We start from the raw sequence: 17,426 nt of genomic DNA on the forward strand, positions 1-17,426 counted from the left end.
TGACAGTTACACAATCCAAATATAAATATGCCCGTGGCCCCTTACAGCATCAAGAAGCAAGGTTTTCTTTTAAGGAGCTGTTGACGCTGGGAAAGGGTTGGTCTACGATTGAGCACGCGTTTCTGTTGATGGGTCGATGCATGATGCTGATACACAATGCACAGCACAGAGGAGAGAGGAGACCAAAGGACATCAAAACTCTTTTTTTATCTCTAAATTTTTCTTGTGTCATAATAAAATATGAATTTTATTTCACATCTATGTAATAGAACTTTAAAAAGGTTTAATGTGGTTTTGCCAGTGTTTATAAATATATTGTATATAAATATTGACATTTTTATAATACACTTAGAACTTTTGCATTTTTAAATTACCATTTATCCATATGTGGACAGCCAAAAAATATATTCCAAAGTGAGCTTAGTAAGGAAAGTTATCTTTCTTGAAGAATTTTTACCAAATGTGTGTGAAAGCAACACCATCTGTTTATAGAGGTATGTGCTCAACAAGAAGCACCTTCCAGGGACTTCCCTGATTGCCTAGTGGTTAAGACTTTGTCTTCCAGTGCAGGGGATGTGGGTTCAGTCCCTGGTGAGAGAGCTAAGATGCCACATACCTCATACCCCCCCAAAAAAAAAAAATAAAACAGAAGCAATATTGCAACAAGTTCACTAAGAACTTTAAAAAGAGTCTGCATCGAAAGAAAACAAGCTCTTTAAAAAAGAAAGAAAAGAGGACAAAGTAAAGCTAAAGGAGACCAAGTGTAATTATTTCCCTGAGTCTTCAACACTATTTCCTTCCCCTTAAAGCTTCATCAGAAAGTACCAGAAAACACTGACTCTAAAAATAAATGAATAAAGGGTAAAATTCCTATGCTACTTTATTGTGATTTCTAAAATCCCACAAAAATACAATTATCTTCTTTTGTCTTTAATGGAAGGTCTTTGGGGAACAATCATGAGTTAATGGATTATTATAATGCTTAATATTCCCTTTCAGTGTGATAGCTTTTGGAGCTTCTTCTCCTTCATTTCTCCCTTCTGTCTTTCTTTTTGTCCTTTTTCTATGAACAGATATCATGGTACCCTAGAATCTATCAGGAAGATCAGGTTCTTGACAAAGTTGTGCTTTTACCTATGTGACCTTGAGCACATCAGTTTTCCACTATATTTGTTAGTTCCTTCATCTGACAAGGACTCAGCCCATCCACCTCTAAGGTAGTTTTTATATATAACATCTCTGTAAGCAAACAAATATTTGTATATGTGTGCCTTGACCCTCAGCAATCAGTAGCTAACTCTTCAGAGAAACCGTGACAGAAAAACGTCCACTTAAGCCATTCTTTCTGGTGTGAGACTGACAGCTCTGCACTGCAGCCTGGCTTCTAATGTTTTGAAGTCCAATCCCACAGCAGCTTCTCTTGCCATCACGCATAGCATACTGATGGTAGCTCCTGCCAAGCTTCACAAGGGTGCTAATGACTCCCTAAACAATGTGTTTCTTCAGTTCAGTTCAGTTGTTCAGACGTGGCTGACTCTTTGTGACCCCATGGACTGCAACACGCCAGGCCTCCTTGTCATCACCAACTCCCGGAGTTTACTCAAACTCACGTCCATTGAGTCAGTGATGCCATCCAACCATCTCATCCTCTGTCATCCCCTTCTCCTCATGCCTTCAAGCATTCCCAGCATCGGAGTCTTTTCAAATGAGTCAGTTCTTCCCATCAGGTGGCCAAAGTATTGGAGTTTCAGCTGCAGCATCAGACCTTCTGATGAATACCTTGGAAAAGTAAATGTTCTCTAAGCCCTTGGAGAAGCCAGGTGAGAGGTGAGGAGGGTGATCTTTAGGCAGCAGTGGAGTAGATCACGCCTAATAGGTTATTTACAATATTTCTGTCGTCCATCTTCAATACCATGCCAGGTTGGTCTGACACTCTTATTTCAAATCCCACACCCTTGCTTAGTGTTCCTGTGTCAATACGGTTAGCCATACTCAACTCAGAGTTCCGTTGTCCTTGGTCTCACGCTCTCAGGATCCATTCCTATATATATTCTCCAAACTCTTGCCAACCTCAATTGGTGATGTCCTGCAATTATTAGATCGAATTTGGCATTTCACTGTCTGGGCTATGTGGGTTTTGAAGTTTCACACCAAACACAGAGGAAAGGGAGGATGATGGGGTTGAGTGTAAGGGAGGCTTGTTTCTGCATCTGTTCAACCCTCCAGGTACAATCATAAACGAGACAGTGCTGTGAAAGTTCTTATTCCCTAGATAAAGGGGGAAATTATTGGTTTTTGAAATGAGACTTAAGGACTTGAGATGAAAATTCTCAGATTTTTACTTTTCTGCCCAAATGCCCCTATGCTCTGCCTCAGAACCTCACTCCTTTCTGGTCATATTCTTATCTTTCCTTAAATACCAAACAAATTTATTTGGGGAGGTAACTGCACTGCTACAATATGGTCATAGCATCTGTCCTCAAATATAGTTTCCCAAGGACCAGAGGAAGTGAGAGACTTCTTCAAATCCATAGTTTAAGCTTGCTGCCACCTGCCTGTTTTATCAGTTGGTTAGTCTCTGGTTCAAACTGCAGCAGAAGCCAACTCCCCCCATGATGTTTATAGTCTCCATCCGCAAGCTTCTCTGCTACAGGAAGCGACCCCTTGGTGCTTTGTTTCCACCTAGCTTTCACTCCATGATCCCACCGGTGATCACTCAAGTAAGTCTGATACTACTGCAGGGGCTTCTCAGGTGGTGCTAGTGGTAAAGAACCCACCTGCCGGTGCAGGAGAAATAAGAGATGTGGGTTCAATCCCTGGGTCAGGAAGATCCACAGGAGAAGGGCACGGTAAACCACTCCAAGATGCTGTATGTTACCACTGTGCCATTTCCCACCAGGATGAGTTTAAATGTCTAATCTTCAAATATGTGAACAATTCAATTATATTTGTATGTTTGTCTCCTGAGACTGCTCTGACACCAATATTAGTTATGAACCTGGCAGGTAGCAGAAGGTCACACAAACTGGTTAATTTGGTGAGGGTTTAATAAAGGCATTAATACAAAGGAATGTCTAAGGCTTGCAGAATTTCCAGACTAGTGTGATAAATCTAGAACTAATCACTTCTGAGAGCTGTTACCTCCGCTGTTCCTGGAGGAATCAATATATGAAAAGAAAGAGGCTATGAGCACTGAAGGGGAAGCTTTGAAATGGGCCATCCAACAGGATCTATGGTTTAGGTCCAGGGATGAAGCCAGCTATGACATTTTTGCAAGAAAGGAGGCTGGGAAAAAAATACTCTGACCCTACTCTCTTCCCTTCTAGTCACAACCACTGGCTAAACACACTACGTATGCAGAGAACAAATGAGCCCACGGGTGCAGTTAGTACAGCTGAGCATCCTAGAGCAGAGATGAGATTAAAAGGATCGAGCATGGATTTGGAAGAACAGAGGAAAAGTATTCAACTTGTAACAAAGGCAGCAATGGAGACAAAGACATGGAGAACAGACTTGGGATAGAAGGCATGGAAGGAGACCATGGCCAAATGGAAAGAGTAGCCCGGGAACAGGTACAGTATCATACGTAAAACAGATAGCCAGTGGGAATGTGCTGTGTGACTCAGGGGCCCAAACTGGGGCTCTGTGACAAACCTAGAGATGTGGGATGGGCTGGGAAGTGGAAGAGAGGTTCAGGAGAGAGAGACACATATATATACCTACGGCTGATTCATGTTGCTGTATGGCAGAAACCAACACAATACTGGAAAGAAACTCTCCCTCAACTAAAAATAGATAAATTAAAATGTTTACAAAATAATATTAATGAACATGTGACTTTAATATGCACATGATTTTAATAACATATGCATATATATGTATGTTCTGAACATATATATGTATATGGTATGCATATGTATACACATAAGTTTAATTTGGCTTCTACATAACTACAAAATGAGAATGAAAATTCTTACTAGGAAAACTTAGTCTCAGAAAAAAAATTCTCTATCTTCAGTTCAGTCACTCAGTCATGTCCAACTCTTTGTGACCCCATGGACTGCAGCACACCAGGCTTCTGTATCCATCACCAATTCCTGGAGCTTGCTCAAACTCTATGTAAAACTCATCGAGTCAGTGATGCCATCCAACCATCGCATCCTCTGTCGTCCCCTTCTCCATCTTACTAATTCCCAATTTCTCAAAACACAGTTTTATTTAATTTCCATTAAATCCTAAGGGTTTGCAGGAATCTACAATCCTGGGGGTGCAGAAACTGATTTAAATGATTCTGAGACAGGCATTCTAGTCTTTCTCATTCTATTATTTTCCTCTGTTTCTTTGCATTTATCACTGAGGAAGACTTTCTTATCTCTCCTTGCTATTCTTTGGAACTCTGCATTCAAATTGGCATCTTTCCTTTTCTCCTTTGCCTTTAGCTTCTCTTCTTTTCCCAGCCATTTGTGAGGCCTTGTCAGACAACCATTTTGCTTTTTTGCATTTCTTTTTCTTGGGGATGGTCTGATCCCTGCCTCCTGTACAATGTCATGAATCTCCATCCATAGTTCTTCAGGCACTCTGTTTATCAGATCTAATCCCTTGACTCTATTTTGTACTGTCACTGTATAATCATAAGAGGTTGATTTAGGTCAGACCTGAATGGTCTAGTTGTTTTTCCTACTTTCTTCAATTTGAGTCTGAATTTGGCAAGAAGGAGTTCATGATCTGAGCCACAGACAGTTTCCAGACTTGTTTTGCGGACTGTATAAAGCTTCTTTCTCTTTGGCTGCAAAGAATATAATCAATCTGATTTTGGTATTGATCATATGGTGATGTCCATTTGTAGAGTCTTCTCCTTTGTTGTTGGAAGAGGGTGTTTGCTATGACCAGTGCGTTCTCTTGGCAAAACTCTATTAGCCTTTGCCCTGCTTCATTCTGTACTCCAAGGCCAAATTTGCTTGTTACTTCAGGTATTTCTTGACTTCCTACTTTTGTGTTCCACCCCCCTAAAATGAAAAGGACATCTTTTTCGGGTGTTAGTTCTAGAACATCTTCTAGGTCTTCATAGAACTGTTCAACTTCAGCTTCTTGAGCATTACTGGTCAGGGCACAGACTTGGATTACTGTGATATTGAGTGGTTTGCCTTGGAAACAAACAGAGATCATTCTTTCATTTTTGAAATTGAATCCAAGTACTGCATTTGGGGCTCTTTTGTTGACTATGATGGCTACTCCATTTCTTCTAAGGGATTCCTGCCCACAGTAGTAGATAATGGTCATCTGAGTTAAGTTCACCCATTCCAGTCCATCTTAGTTCGCTGATTCCTAGAATGTCGATGTTCACTCTTGTCATCTCCTGTTTGATCACTTCCAATTTGCCTTGATTCATGGACCTAGCATTTCATCTACATCAATTTAATATTTTGCCAAATATTTGACCCTATATTAAATTAATGTAGAATACATCAATTTTACAAAGACAAATTTACAATGATATTGTCTATGTACTCATTTAGAGCTCTTGAATAAATATGGTGGAATTACTTCCTAAAAATAAACATGTATAAAATCTTGAGTAAATTTCCAAAAATTTAGCCACTCCAAATATTTTACCCACAGAATGGACTTTGTGCACTAAGATTCAAAATCAAAATTTATACAAAAAAATCCATCAAATTCCTTTTTGTCTTTAAGACTTTCCAAAGATAATCAGGCAGATAAATGTTATGGAAAATATAGTATCACTAAGAAGCATAATAAGTTTCCCACAGTGGCTCCGTGGTAAAGAATCCACTTGCAGTTTAGGAGATGTGGGTCTGATGCCTGAGTCAGGAAGATCCCCTGCAGAAAGAAATGGCAAACCACTCTAACATTCCCATTTGGAGAAACCCAGGGACAGAGGAGCCTGGCAGGCTACAGTTCACAGAGTTGCAACAGTCCAGCATGACTAAGCATCTAAACCACAACTACAGAATCAAGCATACTACAGTATATTAAAACATCAAACAAACTAATATCGTATGTTTAAAATAGTTTAATCACAAAAAGGGAGTAATAAAAACATATGGTTTAATCAGTGTTCCTTCTTTTAAGTATAACATGCTGCATTTACTTGAAATATGGTTATGTTTACAAACATGTTAATAAGCCAATAATCTAGAAAACACAATGAGAATATTCTGCAGAAAAGAGCACCTTCATCTCTGAGGTCTTATGGTCTTTGCTGCTTTCCAGAAGGCCTCTTTGACGTCTTTGTTTCGCACGCTATAGATGAGAGGGTTGAGCAGTGGGTTGATCACAGTGTAGAACAAGGCAGCCATTTTGTCTCTCTTCAGGGAGTAGGCGGAGCTCGGCCTTGAGTACATGAAGAGCAAGGATCCATAGAAGAGCGTGACTGAGACCAGGTGTGAGGCACAGGTGGAGAAGGCCTTGCGCCTTCCTGAAGCCGTGCGGATCCTCAGAATAGCGAGAAGAATGTGGAAATAGGAAATGATGATGACAAGAATGCTCAAGAGGACCGTGAAACCCACGAGAGCCAGGAGGACCTCCTCATAGACCTTGGTGTCTGTACACGACATCTTCACCAGTGGCGGTGCATCGCAAAAGAAGTGGTCGATGATATTTTTGCCACAGAAACTCAGGTGAAAAGTGTTGGCAGTATGGGCTATGGCATTCAAGAAGCCTCCGATATAGGAGCCAGCAACAAGTCTGGTACAGAGAGAAGGGGACATAGAACTCGAATAAAGTAGCGGGTTACAGATTGCCATGTGGCGGTCATATGCCATGGCTGCTAGGAGAAAGCACTCAGTGTAGGCTACCACACAAGAAAAGAATAGCTGGGCTGCACATTCAGCCAAGGAAAAGCGCTTATCTTCTGAGATACAAGTCGCCAGGATTCTGGGAGTGTACACAGAAGTGTACCAGAAATCCAAGAAAGAGAGATTGCCAATGAAAAAATACATAGGTGTGTGTAGGTGGGAATCAATACGAATTAAGATAACCAGGGTCATGTTCCCTGACAAGGTAACCAAATAGACAGCCAGAAATACTCCAAATAGTATTAGTTGCCACTGGGGGTCTGTTGAGAGACCCAGTAAGATGAATTCAGTCAGGATGGTGCGATTTCCAGCATCCATGTCCACTAGGAGAAAGCTTGATAAGATAATGAGAAAAAATTGCTGATTTTTCTTTTGGAATAAAAAAATAAAGGTATCAATTAACTCAACAACTGCTAGGAGGTGTATTAATCCCTTACAATGTCGCTAAAATACCGCATCTTCAATCTATCACTTGGGAAGACCACTAGAATTGGGGAAAATAATTGACTTTAGAATTAAGGCTTGCACTTGCTCTTTGCTTAATGCAGGGTTGGTATCTGAATCTCATCAAATGGATGAACAGAATGATGACACTGACAGGTTGCCTGATTGAGTTAAGCAGATGCACAGGAAAAGGTCAGCCAGATGTCTGCTACACGATGTGAGGCCAAAAATCTTGAGTATCCTGCATGTATTGTTGAGAATCTATGTGTCTAGCGTGATCTGATAGTTCGACAAATATCAGTACACTGTACCGCTCCTGTCACTATTAGCACACATAGAAATACACACACACACATTTCTCCTTGTTTGGACAGTGTCCTAAATCCTATACTTAACCCACTTAAGACTTTCCACAGATTTTAAGATACTATTATAATCTTCATGTAGTTTAAGAAATGTTTCCAAGGATCTAGTGCCGGGGGCCAGCATGAGGAATCCCGCCTGTGACAAGGTCATGTGGAAGGAAGCCTGACAAAATGCAAGGATGTGATCAGGCTTCAGGGGTTCCCCCTGGAATTTCCTGAGCATCCACCCCCCAAGACCAGAGTCTGCCTGCTTTTCCACTCTTCTAATATTCTCTGGAAAAAGTCACATCAGGGTGTTAGTCTTCTGCATTTGAAAGGGATGTTTCAGTTAAACCCCTCTGATAGCTCTCTAGCTTACCTAACAGGTTTCCCCAGACATCTTACAGCTTGTGAATTGCTTACAGCCCCACAACTGTGAGAGGCACAAAGCTTAAAAGCATCTTAAAGATACAGAGCCTTTTCTAGAGAGTTAAAAATCATATTGGTGATGGGTTTTCACTGTTGACTCAATGATTGCAGCCAGGCCTCCATATTCTTTATCTTTTAGGCACCTGGGAGGATGTTAATCAATGTAAACGTGATATGGAAAAAGATATATAATAGTTTTGATGTTAGCAACACTAGACTTTAGAGTTAATTACTTTTCTTTTGTTATAAATCACTGTACTCCTTTTACTTGTTATAAATTGCTGTATCTTTGCTATGTAAGAATGTAACTTTATTTAGTGCTTTCTGAGAGTGGCACCAGACTTTGGGAAGATCAACACAAATAAGTCTTCTGGTTGATAAACTCTTTTCAGAAAAAAAGGCTGTAAAATGTTAATTCGCCCTTTTGGCCAGAAGAGGATGTAAATCACCTAAGACTTGTGTATACAACTAGCTATGCAGAGAGAAAAGCCTGGTTTTGATAAGTCTGGGCTGCTAATGCTGCATAATTTTGTATTACCCATTGATCTCCATGTACTATCAAAAGTATAAAAAGCCTTCTGAACAATAGAGGCCGGGCAAGTCGCTGGACTGGTTTCCCCCGTGTCTCCTCTTTACTCTAATTTCAGGCTGAATTCCCATCTGGAGCAGGGTGGCTCACCAAGTCTACTTACTTGTCCTGGCTTCTAAGACCTGCGCAAAAGGGAGCCTAAGGCGGGGCACCCTTCGATATTCAAGTGGGCACCAGTGGCCCAACGTAGATGGTGCAAATCTCTTGTCCTGAGATTTTATTGGTCTTCCCCGTAAGCCAAGCTATTCAGCCTCCTTTCTCCACTTAATTTTCCTACTACACTATTTCTTCATAATCTAATCTTATATTAATAAATAAATGTTTCTTCTCGCCTACACCATCCACGCTTCAAATCACCCTGGATCCACTGGGGCTGGACCCTGGCAATGTAAAACTGATCAACAGCAGAGATAGTATTTGAACCTAGAATTTTCTGTACCAAGACCTCATGTTCTCAATTGTTAAGTCATTGACCTCTCTTATAAGTAAATATATTTTTCTCTTCTTCTTCCAGCTAAGGCAATCCTATAATTCTCTGACAACTTGAATGTCTTTGCCTTCAAAGTGAGAATAGTATTCTGCATTTTTCTCTAGTTCATGTGAGATTTATATACATAGTTGAAGCATATTTGGATTCAGTAATGTTGAATATTATAAAGAACCAACTTTTTGGTGTTAAAGCTCCATTGGAAATTATGACTCCTTCCAGGTTTATATCTTGAACTTCCAGAGCTCTTGCAGATTGAACTTGCATCTCTTACATCTCCTGCATTGACATGTAGATTCTTAACCACCAGCTCCACCTGCAAAGCCCCCATAAAGGCAGTGAGAGAAAGCTAAAACTAAGAGAACTGTGATTTACTTTAATGTTAAAATGTTCATCTTTGAGGCAAACCAGAGACAATTCTATATCTAGAATGCAAATCCAAATGTTCTACCTCAAGATATATTGGTTCCACTTGTTATTTAGTGAAGTAGCTTAATCTTTCAATGACTTGTTTTCCTAACCTTTCCAATGTAGCTGAGGGTTCAGAGAGGATGTGACTTGACTGATGACATGATGGTAAAAGCAACTTTGGAGTCCTGAAGGCCATTCCATTTCTTTTAAGCATATAATGGATTTCTTCTCATTAATACTCAAAGCACAGATGCTTTAGCCATATATCCTAGGTTCTGTAAACATGTTTTAACTTAAATTTTTATAATCCTCCCTCTTACCACTTATCTTTATCTATTAGAACTTCAACCAAAGTATTGGTTACATGATTGATTCCCATACATCCTGGGAGCTTCACAGTTATAGTGCCATTGTTATTCAGTTGTACAATACAACTTTCTAAATATACTCAAACTTAATAGAATTATCTTGGGTGGAGTTTTGGTTATTATATTCAGTTCAGTCGCTCAGTTGTGTGTCCAATTCTTTGTGACCCCATGGACTGCAGCTTGCCAGGCCTCCCTGTCCATCACCAACTCTCAGAGTTTACTCAAATTCATGACCATAGAGTCGGTGATGCCATCCAATCATCTCATCCTCTGTCATCCCCTTCTCCTCCTGCCTCCAATCTTTTCCAGCATCACAGTCTTTTCAAATGAGTCAGTTCTTCAACATCAGGTGGTCAAAGTACAGGAGTTTCAGCTTCAGCATCAGTCCTTCCAATGAATACTCGGGACTGATTTCCTCTAGAATGGACTGGTTGGATTTCCTTGCAGTCCAAGGGACTCTCAAGAGTCTTTTCCAACATCACAGTTCAAAAGCATGAATTCTTTGGTGCTCAGCTTTCTTTACATTGATAATGTATAAAAGGGTGCATTATAGGTTCTTCCCTTTAGGTCCAGTGGCTAAGACTCCACTCTCCCAATGCAAGAGGCCCAGGTTCAATCCCTGTTCAGGAAACTAGCTCCCATGTGCTGCAACCAATAGATCCTGCAGCTACAACAAACATCAGCGATGTCTCACAATGAAACTAAGACTTGATGCAGCCAAGAAAATTAATAAGCATAAATATTAAAAGAAGAAAAAGTAACACAATGCAAAAAATAAATGAATAAGAAGGCTATAGACACCATCTCAATAGTTACTATAAATTTTCTCTGCTACATTATCACTTGACTAAAGAATAGAAAATATCTGAGACTTATTAAGCTCATTTAAAAAAAGTTTATATCAGAGTACAGTTCATTTACAATGTTGTATTAGTTTCAATGTACAGTAAAAAAAAAATTCATTATATATATCTCCACTCTTTCTTAGATTCTTTTCCCATAGGCCATTGTAGAGAATTGACTAGGGTTTCCTGTGCTGTACAACATGTTCTTATTATTTATAGATTTTATGTGTAGCGTGGTGTGCATGCATGCTCAGTCCTGTCCAGTTCTCTATGATCCTATGAACTATAGCCCACCAGACTCCTCTGTCCATGGGATTTTCCAGCCAGAACTCTGGAGTAGTTTGCCATTTCCTCCTTCAGGGAATCTTCCCTACCCAGGGATCAAACCCAGGTCTCTTTCATCTCCTGCATTGGCAGGAGGGTTCTTTACCACTAGCAGCACCTGGGAAGCACCTAGATCCACCCATGTGGCTGCAAATGCTATTATTTTATTATTTTTATGATTGAATTATATTCTACATGTACCACCATAAACATAATATTCGTTTTTAATAGAATATAATTTGGGGAACAAAACTAAAATATCTGCACAGACCAATTACTACTCTTCTATGACTGCCTTCTAAAGAGGAATATAATTGAAAAAAGAAAAAAGTTCTAGTCTATGCCAAAAGTGTTCCCAGAAGAAGAGATATTTATATGATCCTGTAAAATGAACCCAGTTCTGGACCCTTGTCAAGGGTAATGTGAGAGAGGAGAGGATTTTCATGACAACAAAAAACATATATCAGATCCTTAACATGAGAGTCTGGTGAGCTAAGAAACTAAGAATGGTTAACTTGGACTCTGTGGGAGAGGGAAAGAGTGGTATGAGTTGGGAGAATGGCATTGAAACATGTATCATATCATATGTGAAACGAAACACCAGTCCAGGTTCAATGCATGATACAGGATGCTCGGGGCTGGTGCACTGGGATGACCCAGAAGGATGGTATGGGGAGGGAGGTGGGAGGGGGATTCACGATGGGGAACACGTGTACACCCTTGGTGGATTCATGTTGATGTGTGGCAAAACCAATACAATATTGCAAAGTAATTAGCCTCCAATTAAAATAAATAAATTTATATTTTAAAAAAGAAAGGGGTGGAGAGAGGAATCAGGAATGAGTCATAAGAGTTATCCATTCACTAAGCTTAAAAGTAAAGTAAATGTAACTCAGTTGTGTCCAACTCTTTGCGACCTCATGGACTGTAGCCTACCAGGTTCCTCCGTCCATGGGATTTTCCAGGCAAGAGTACTGGAGTGGGTTGCCATTTCCTTCTCCAGGAGATCTTCCCGACCCAGGGATCGGACCCAGGTCTCCTGCGTTGTAGGCAGATGCTTTACCGTCTGAGCCACCAGGTAAATCTCTTCACTAAGCTTACTGGAAGCCATATTGGGATCTGAGGTCTTGAAACCAACACAAATGGGAACACTGCCATCATGAGGAAGTAACATGGTCAGATGTATATTTTCAAGGTTCATTTTGACTGCAAATCAGAGAATGAACTGAAAGAGAGGAAAACTTCCCTCTAAAGAGAAATTTCTCTGAAATCCTTAGTTCTTTATTCCCTGCTGAGGCTACCCTCCAATAAAGGTAGGAAAGAGGCACTCAGAAGTCTTGGGAAAATTACTACAGCTTGCATAAACTGGGAACTTACGGTAACAAACAAACTCAAAGACTCTCAGTTTCAACTCCTCTTCTAACCAGGAATGTGTATTTATATAGCAATTTAACCTCCAAAGACTAGGAAAGTGTTAAAGACAAGATCTTTTCAAGTTTTAGTTAACAGTGGAAGCATCTTTTCTGTATTTTTACACAAGAAGCCCCAAAATCTTGGAAAGAGTGAATAAAAGAATTTGGTGAAACTTTTAGAACATTCTATTAAAAAACCGAACCATGTAGTCATCATTCTGAGATCACAGATTAATCATATTATACGTTGTGCATGTGTGCAGCGTGCTAAGTCACTTCAGTCTGACTCTTTGCGACGCTATGGACTGTCACCCACCAAACGAACTCTCTAATGGGCTTCCCTGGTGGTTCAGGTGGTAAAGAACTCACCGTCAATGTGGGAGGCCCGGAGTCAGTCTCTAAAATAGAGAGGGAAACTAACCACAAACCAATGATCTATGTGATTAATGTTTTTGAATGACTTTTTAAAAAAACTGATTTCATAAAATCAAGAGTAGATGCTCTTATTCTACCTTTTGATCTGGAATGATCTTGTGGTTTGCACTGACAAATAGTTTGCCACATTCGCAGCACCAGGTAGCTATTAAGCATGGATCTCAAGAAACACTGGGCTTCCCTGGTGGCTCAGAGAGTAAAGCATCCACCTGCTATGCAGGAGACCCAGGTCCGATCCCTGGGTCAGGAACATCCCCCTGGAGAAGGGAAGGCTACCCACTCACTCCATCTTTCTTGCCTGAAGAGTTCCATGGGCAGAGGAGCCTGGCAGGCTACAGTCCATGGGGTCACAGAGAGTCAGACATGACTGAGCAACTAACACACATACAGGAAACATTACCTGCTTCTATTCTCACTTTTGAAATTCTGACACCACAATATAAATAAGCCTCAGTTAGACTGCTGAAAGGTGAGACATCTGGTTACATTCTCTTTTGGACCTCCTTTCTCACAGCAAGCTGGACCCCAGTCATATGAGCGAGTCCATTCTTCCTCACCTAGCCCTCGCTAACATAACAGCTGAGCAGAGACCATCAGCAAGCCTAGCTGGGAACAGACAGGGCTGGCATAGTCAGCCTTATATAGCTGCACAGTTGGAATGGTACCTGAGTTCAAATCTTGATTAGGTCCCTTGATGGGTCTGTAATCATGAGCAAGTCTTTTAACAACCTCCAACCTACACTTTTTCATGTTTAAGAAACGAGAAAAATATCAGTGATATGTACATAAAAATGTCACCAGAAAATATCATACAGTAACAGCTATTTTCATTCCAAGAAAAATGAGTAATGCTTGATTTATCTTTCAAATCTGAACTCAAGAAAAAATAATGTGGCTAATTCCTACAAAGAAACCATTTAAGCCAGAATAGTGGTGTCCCCCATAATCTTTCTAAAACCCAGAAAAGTAATATATATATATATTTGCCTACTCATATACACTCAGCAAAGGATTGGCAGGCTTTTAAATGCACATTTTAGTGCCTTGAATTGACAGGAGCAGAGCCTGATGCTAATCACCTATGTGTGTGTCTGTGTGTGTTTTTTTCCTTTTTGTTTCTTTTTTATGGAGGTAGAGCTGATTTGCGGTAGTGTGTTAGTTTCAGGTGTATAGCACAGTGATTCAATTATCTTTCTGCCTATATTTCAAGTTTATTACAAGACATAATTTCCTGTTCTGTACAGTGAATCCTTTTTCTTACCTATTAGGACTATAGGATCAAGAGATACAAACATGTATGCTTTTAAGAATGCCAGTGTCCTCCCTGGAGCACAATTTCACCCCATGAAAAATTAGTTGATCCTTTTCCAGCATTCAGTTCCTAAGATACCATTTATCAACATCCCTTATATAATCTATCATAAAGATAAGAGTAGAAAGGTTGTCTACAACATCATGTATAAGAACAGATTAGTGTTAGTCCTCAGTCATGTCCGACTCTTTTGTGACCCCATGGACAGTAGCCCACCAGGTTCCTCTGTTCATGGAATTCTCCAGGCAAGAATACTAAAATGGGTTGCCATTCCCTTCTCCAGAAGAACAGATTAACAATCCTTAAATATGCATGTAGTTTTGGATACGTGGGCCATTCTCACCATCTGGATTGAAGAGAGATGCGATGCACCACAGAAGGGCACTCCTCTTTTCACTTTAAGATTCTCACATTCTTGTTTCCCTAAAACTCAATCATTGATCTTGTTTATTCTAATTACTACTTCCTGGTTCTTTACCTGACTTGGATTAAGTTTGTGGACTCGTGGATCTCTTTGAGAACACATTAAAAGGACTATTATCTTCTTCCCAGCATCCAAAATTCCCTGTGTTTAAATAAACAACTGGGAGCTGACTGTGGCTCAGACCATGAAGTCCTTATTGCCAAATTCAGACTTAAATTGAAGAAAGTAGGGAAAACCACTACACCATTCAGGTATGACCTGAATCAAATGTCTTATGATTATACAGTGGAAATGACAAATAGATTCAAGGGATTCGATCTGATAGACAGAGTACCTGAAGAACTATGGGCAGAGGTTTGTGACATTGTACAGGAGGCAGTGATCAAGACCATCCCCAAGAAAAGGAAACACAAAAACATAAAATGGTTGTTTGAGGAGGCCTTACAAATAGCCCTGAAAAGAAGAGAAGCAAAAGGCAATGAGGAAAAGGAAATATATTCCCATGTGAATGCAGAGTTCCAAAGAATAGCAAGGAGAGATAAGAAAGCCTTCCTTAATAATCAATGCAAAGAAATAGAGGAAAACAATAGGATGGGGAAGACTAGAGATCTCTTCAAGTAAAGAGGTTAAAGCGTCTGCCTCCAATGTGGGAGACCCAGGTTCGATCCCTGAGTTGGGAAGATCCCCTGGAGAAGGAAATGGTGACCCACTCCAGTATTCTTGCCTGGAGAATCCCATGGATGGAGAAGCCTAGTAGGCTACAGTCCATGGGGGTCGCAAAGAGTCGGACACGGCTGAGCAACTTCACCTTCACCTTCAAGGGAATATTTCATGCAAAGATGGCCACATAAAGGACAGAAATGGTATGAACCTAACAGAATCAGAAGATACTAAGAAGAGGTGGCAAGAATACACAGAAGAACTATACAAAAAAGATCTTCATGACCCAGATAATCACGATGGTATGATCGCTCACCTAGAGCCAGACATCCTGGAATGTGAAGTCAAGTGGGCCTTAGGAAATATCACTATGAACAAAGCTAGTGGAGATGATTGAATTCCAGTTGAGCTATTTCAAACCCTGGAAGATGATGCTGTGAAAGTGCTGCACTCAATATGCCAGGAAATTTGGAAAACTCAGCAATGGTCACAGGATTGGAAAAGGTCAGTTTTCATTCCAATCCCTAAGAAAGGCAATGCCAAAGCAAGTTCAAACTATCACACAATTGCACTCATCTCACAGTGCTATCAAAGTAATGCTCACAATTCTCCAAACCAGGCTTCAATAGTACATGGATTGTGAACTTCCAGATGTTCAAGCTGGATTTAGAAAAAGCAGAGGAACCAGAGATCAAAATGCCAATATCCACTGGATCATCAAAAAAGCAAGAGAGTTTCAGAAAAATATCTACTTCTGCTTTATTGACTATGCCAAAGCCTTTGACAGCATGGATCACAAAAAAACTGTGAAAAATTCTTAAAGAGATGGGAATACCAGATCAACTCACCTGCCTTCTGAGAAATCTGTATGCAGGCCAAGAAAGTAACAGTTAGAACTAAAAATGAAAAAAAAAAAAAAACCCAGACTGGTTCCAAACTGAGGAAGGAGTATGTCAAGGATGTATATTGTTACTCTCCTTGTTCAACCAATATGCAGAGTGTATCATGTGAAATGCTGGGATGGATGAAGCACACGCTGAAATCAAGATTGCTGGGAGAAATATCAGTAACCCCAGATATGCAGATGACACCACCCTTATGGCAGAAAGGGAAGAACTAAAGAGTCTCTTGATGAAAGTGAAAGAGGAGAGTAAAAAGTTGGCTTAGAACTCAACATTCAGAAAACTGAAATAGTGGCATCTGATCCCATCCCTTCATGGCAAATAGATGGGGAAACAATGGAATCAATGAGAGACTGTTTTGTTGTTGTTGTTGTTGTTGTTTTTGCGGGGGGGGGCTCCAAATTCACTGCAGATAGTGACTGCAGCCATGAAATTAAAAGACGCTTGTTTGAAGAAAAGCTATGACCAACTTGGATAGCAAGCTAAGAAGCAGGGATATTACTTTGTCAACAAAATTCCATAGAGTCAAAGCTATGGTTTTTCCAGTAGTCATGTATGGATATGAGAGTTGAACTATGAAGAAAGCTGAGCACTGGAGAATTGAGGCCTTTGAACTGTGGTGTTGGAGAAGACCCTTGAGAGTCCCTTGGATGGGAAGGAGACCCAAACAGTCCCTCCTAAAGGAAATCAGTCTTGAATATTCATTGGAAGAACTGATGTTGAAGCTGAAATGCTAATACTTTGGCTACTTTATGTGAAAAATTGACTCAATGGAAAAGACCCTTGTGCTGGGAATGATTGAAGGCAGGAGGAGAAGGGGAAGACAGAGGATGAGATGGTTGGATGGCATCACCGATTTTATGGACACTAGTTTGGGCAAGCTTCAGGAGTTGGTGATGGATGGGGAAGCCTAGCGTGCTGCAGTCCATGAGGTCTCAGAGAGACACAACTGTGAGACTGAATTGAACTGAAACAATCAAAAGTTTTGAGAGAAGACAAATCCCTAGATATCTATTCGTTGATTCAGTAGTTATGATTCTTAGGTTAAAAACAACTCCCAAAAGATTCCTAAGTTCTTTGCAATGCTAATACTCTATAATTAGAGATGAGTGATAAATACTTTGAACTTCACATGTTTACAGCTGAATCCCTAGCTCTCACTTCCCCAAACAGATTGAACTGCTCATTTCTCTTATTATTAGTAAATTTTACTGGAGCCACA

The 17,426-nt window shown here is 40.2% G+C and overlaps 1 protein-coding gene across 1 annotated transcript; it reads right to left on the minus strand.

Annotated features, from left to right (window-relative positions):
* Positions 1 to 6,197: 6,197 nt before the first annotated feature.
* LOC120877052 (olfactory receptor 9G4-like) lies at positions 6,198 to 7,136 on the minus strand. Its single transcript, XM_040259354.1, has one exon. It carries the CDS (start codon positions 7,134 to 7,136, stop codon positions 6,198 to 6,200), a length of 939 nt encoding a protein of 312 aa, XP_040115288.1.
* Positions 7,137 to 17,426: the final 10,290 nt, after the last annotated feature.

This window comes from Oryx dammah, unplaced genomic scaffold (assembly GCF_014754425.2).
Source record: "Oryx dammah isolate SB20612 unplaced genomic scaffold, SCBI_Odam_1.1 HiC_scaffold_17, whole genome shotgun sequence".
Lineage (NCBI taxonomy): Eukaryota > Metazoa > Chordata > Mammalia > Artiodactyla > Bovidae > Oryx > Oryx dammah.

Coding starts and splice junctions, on each gene's coding strand:
- LOC120877052 (XM_040259354.1), bottom strand. CDS start 7,136: ATGGATGCTGGAAATCGCACCATCCTGACTGAATTCATCTTACTGGGT.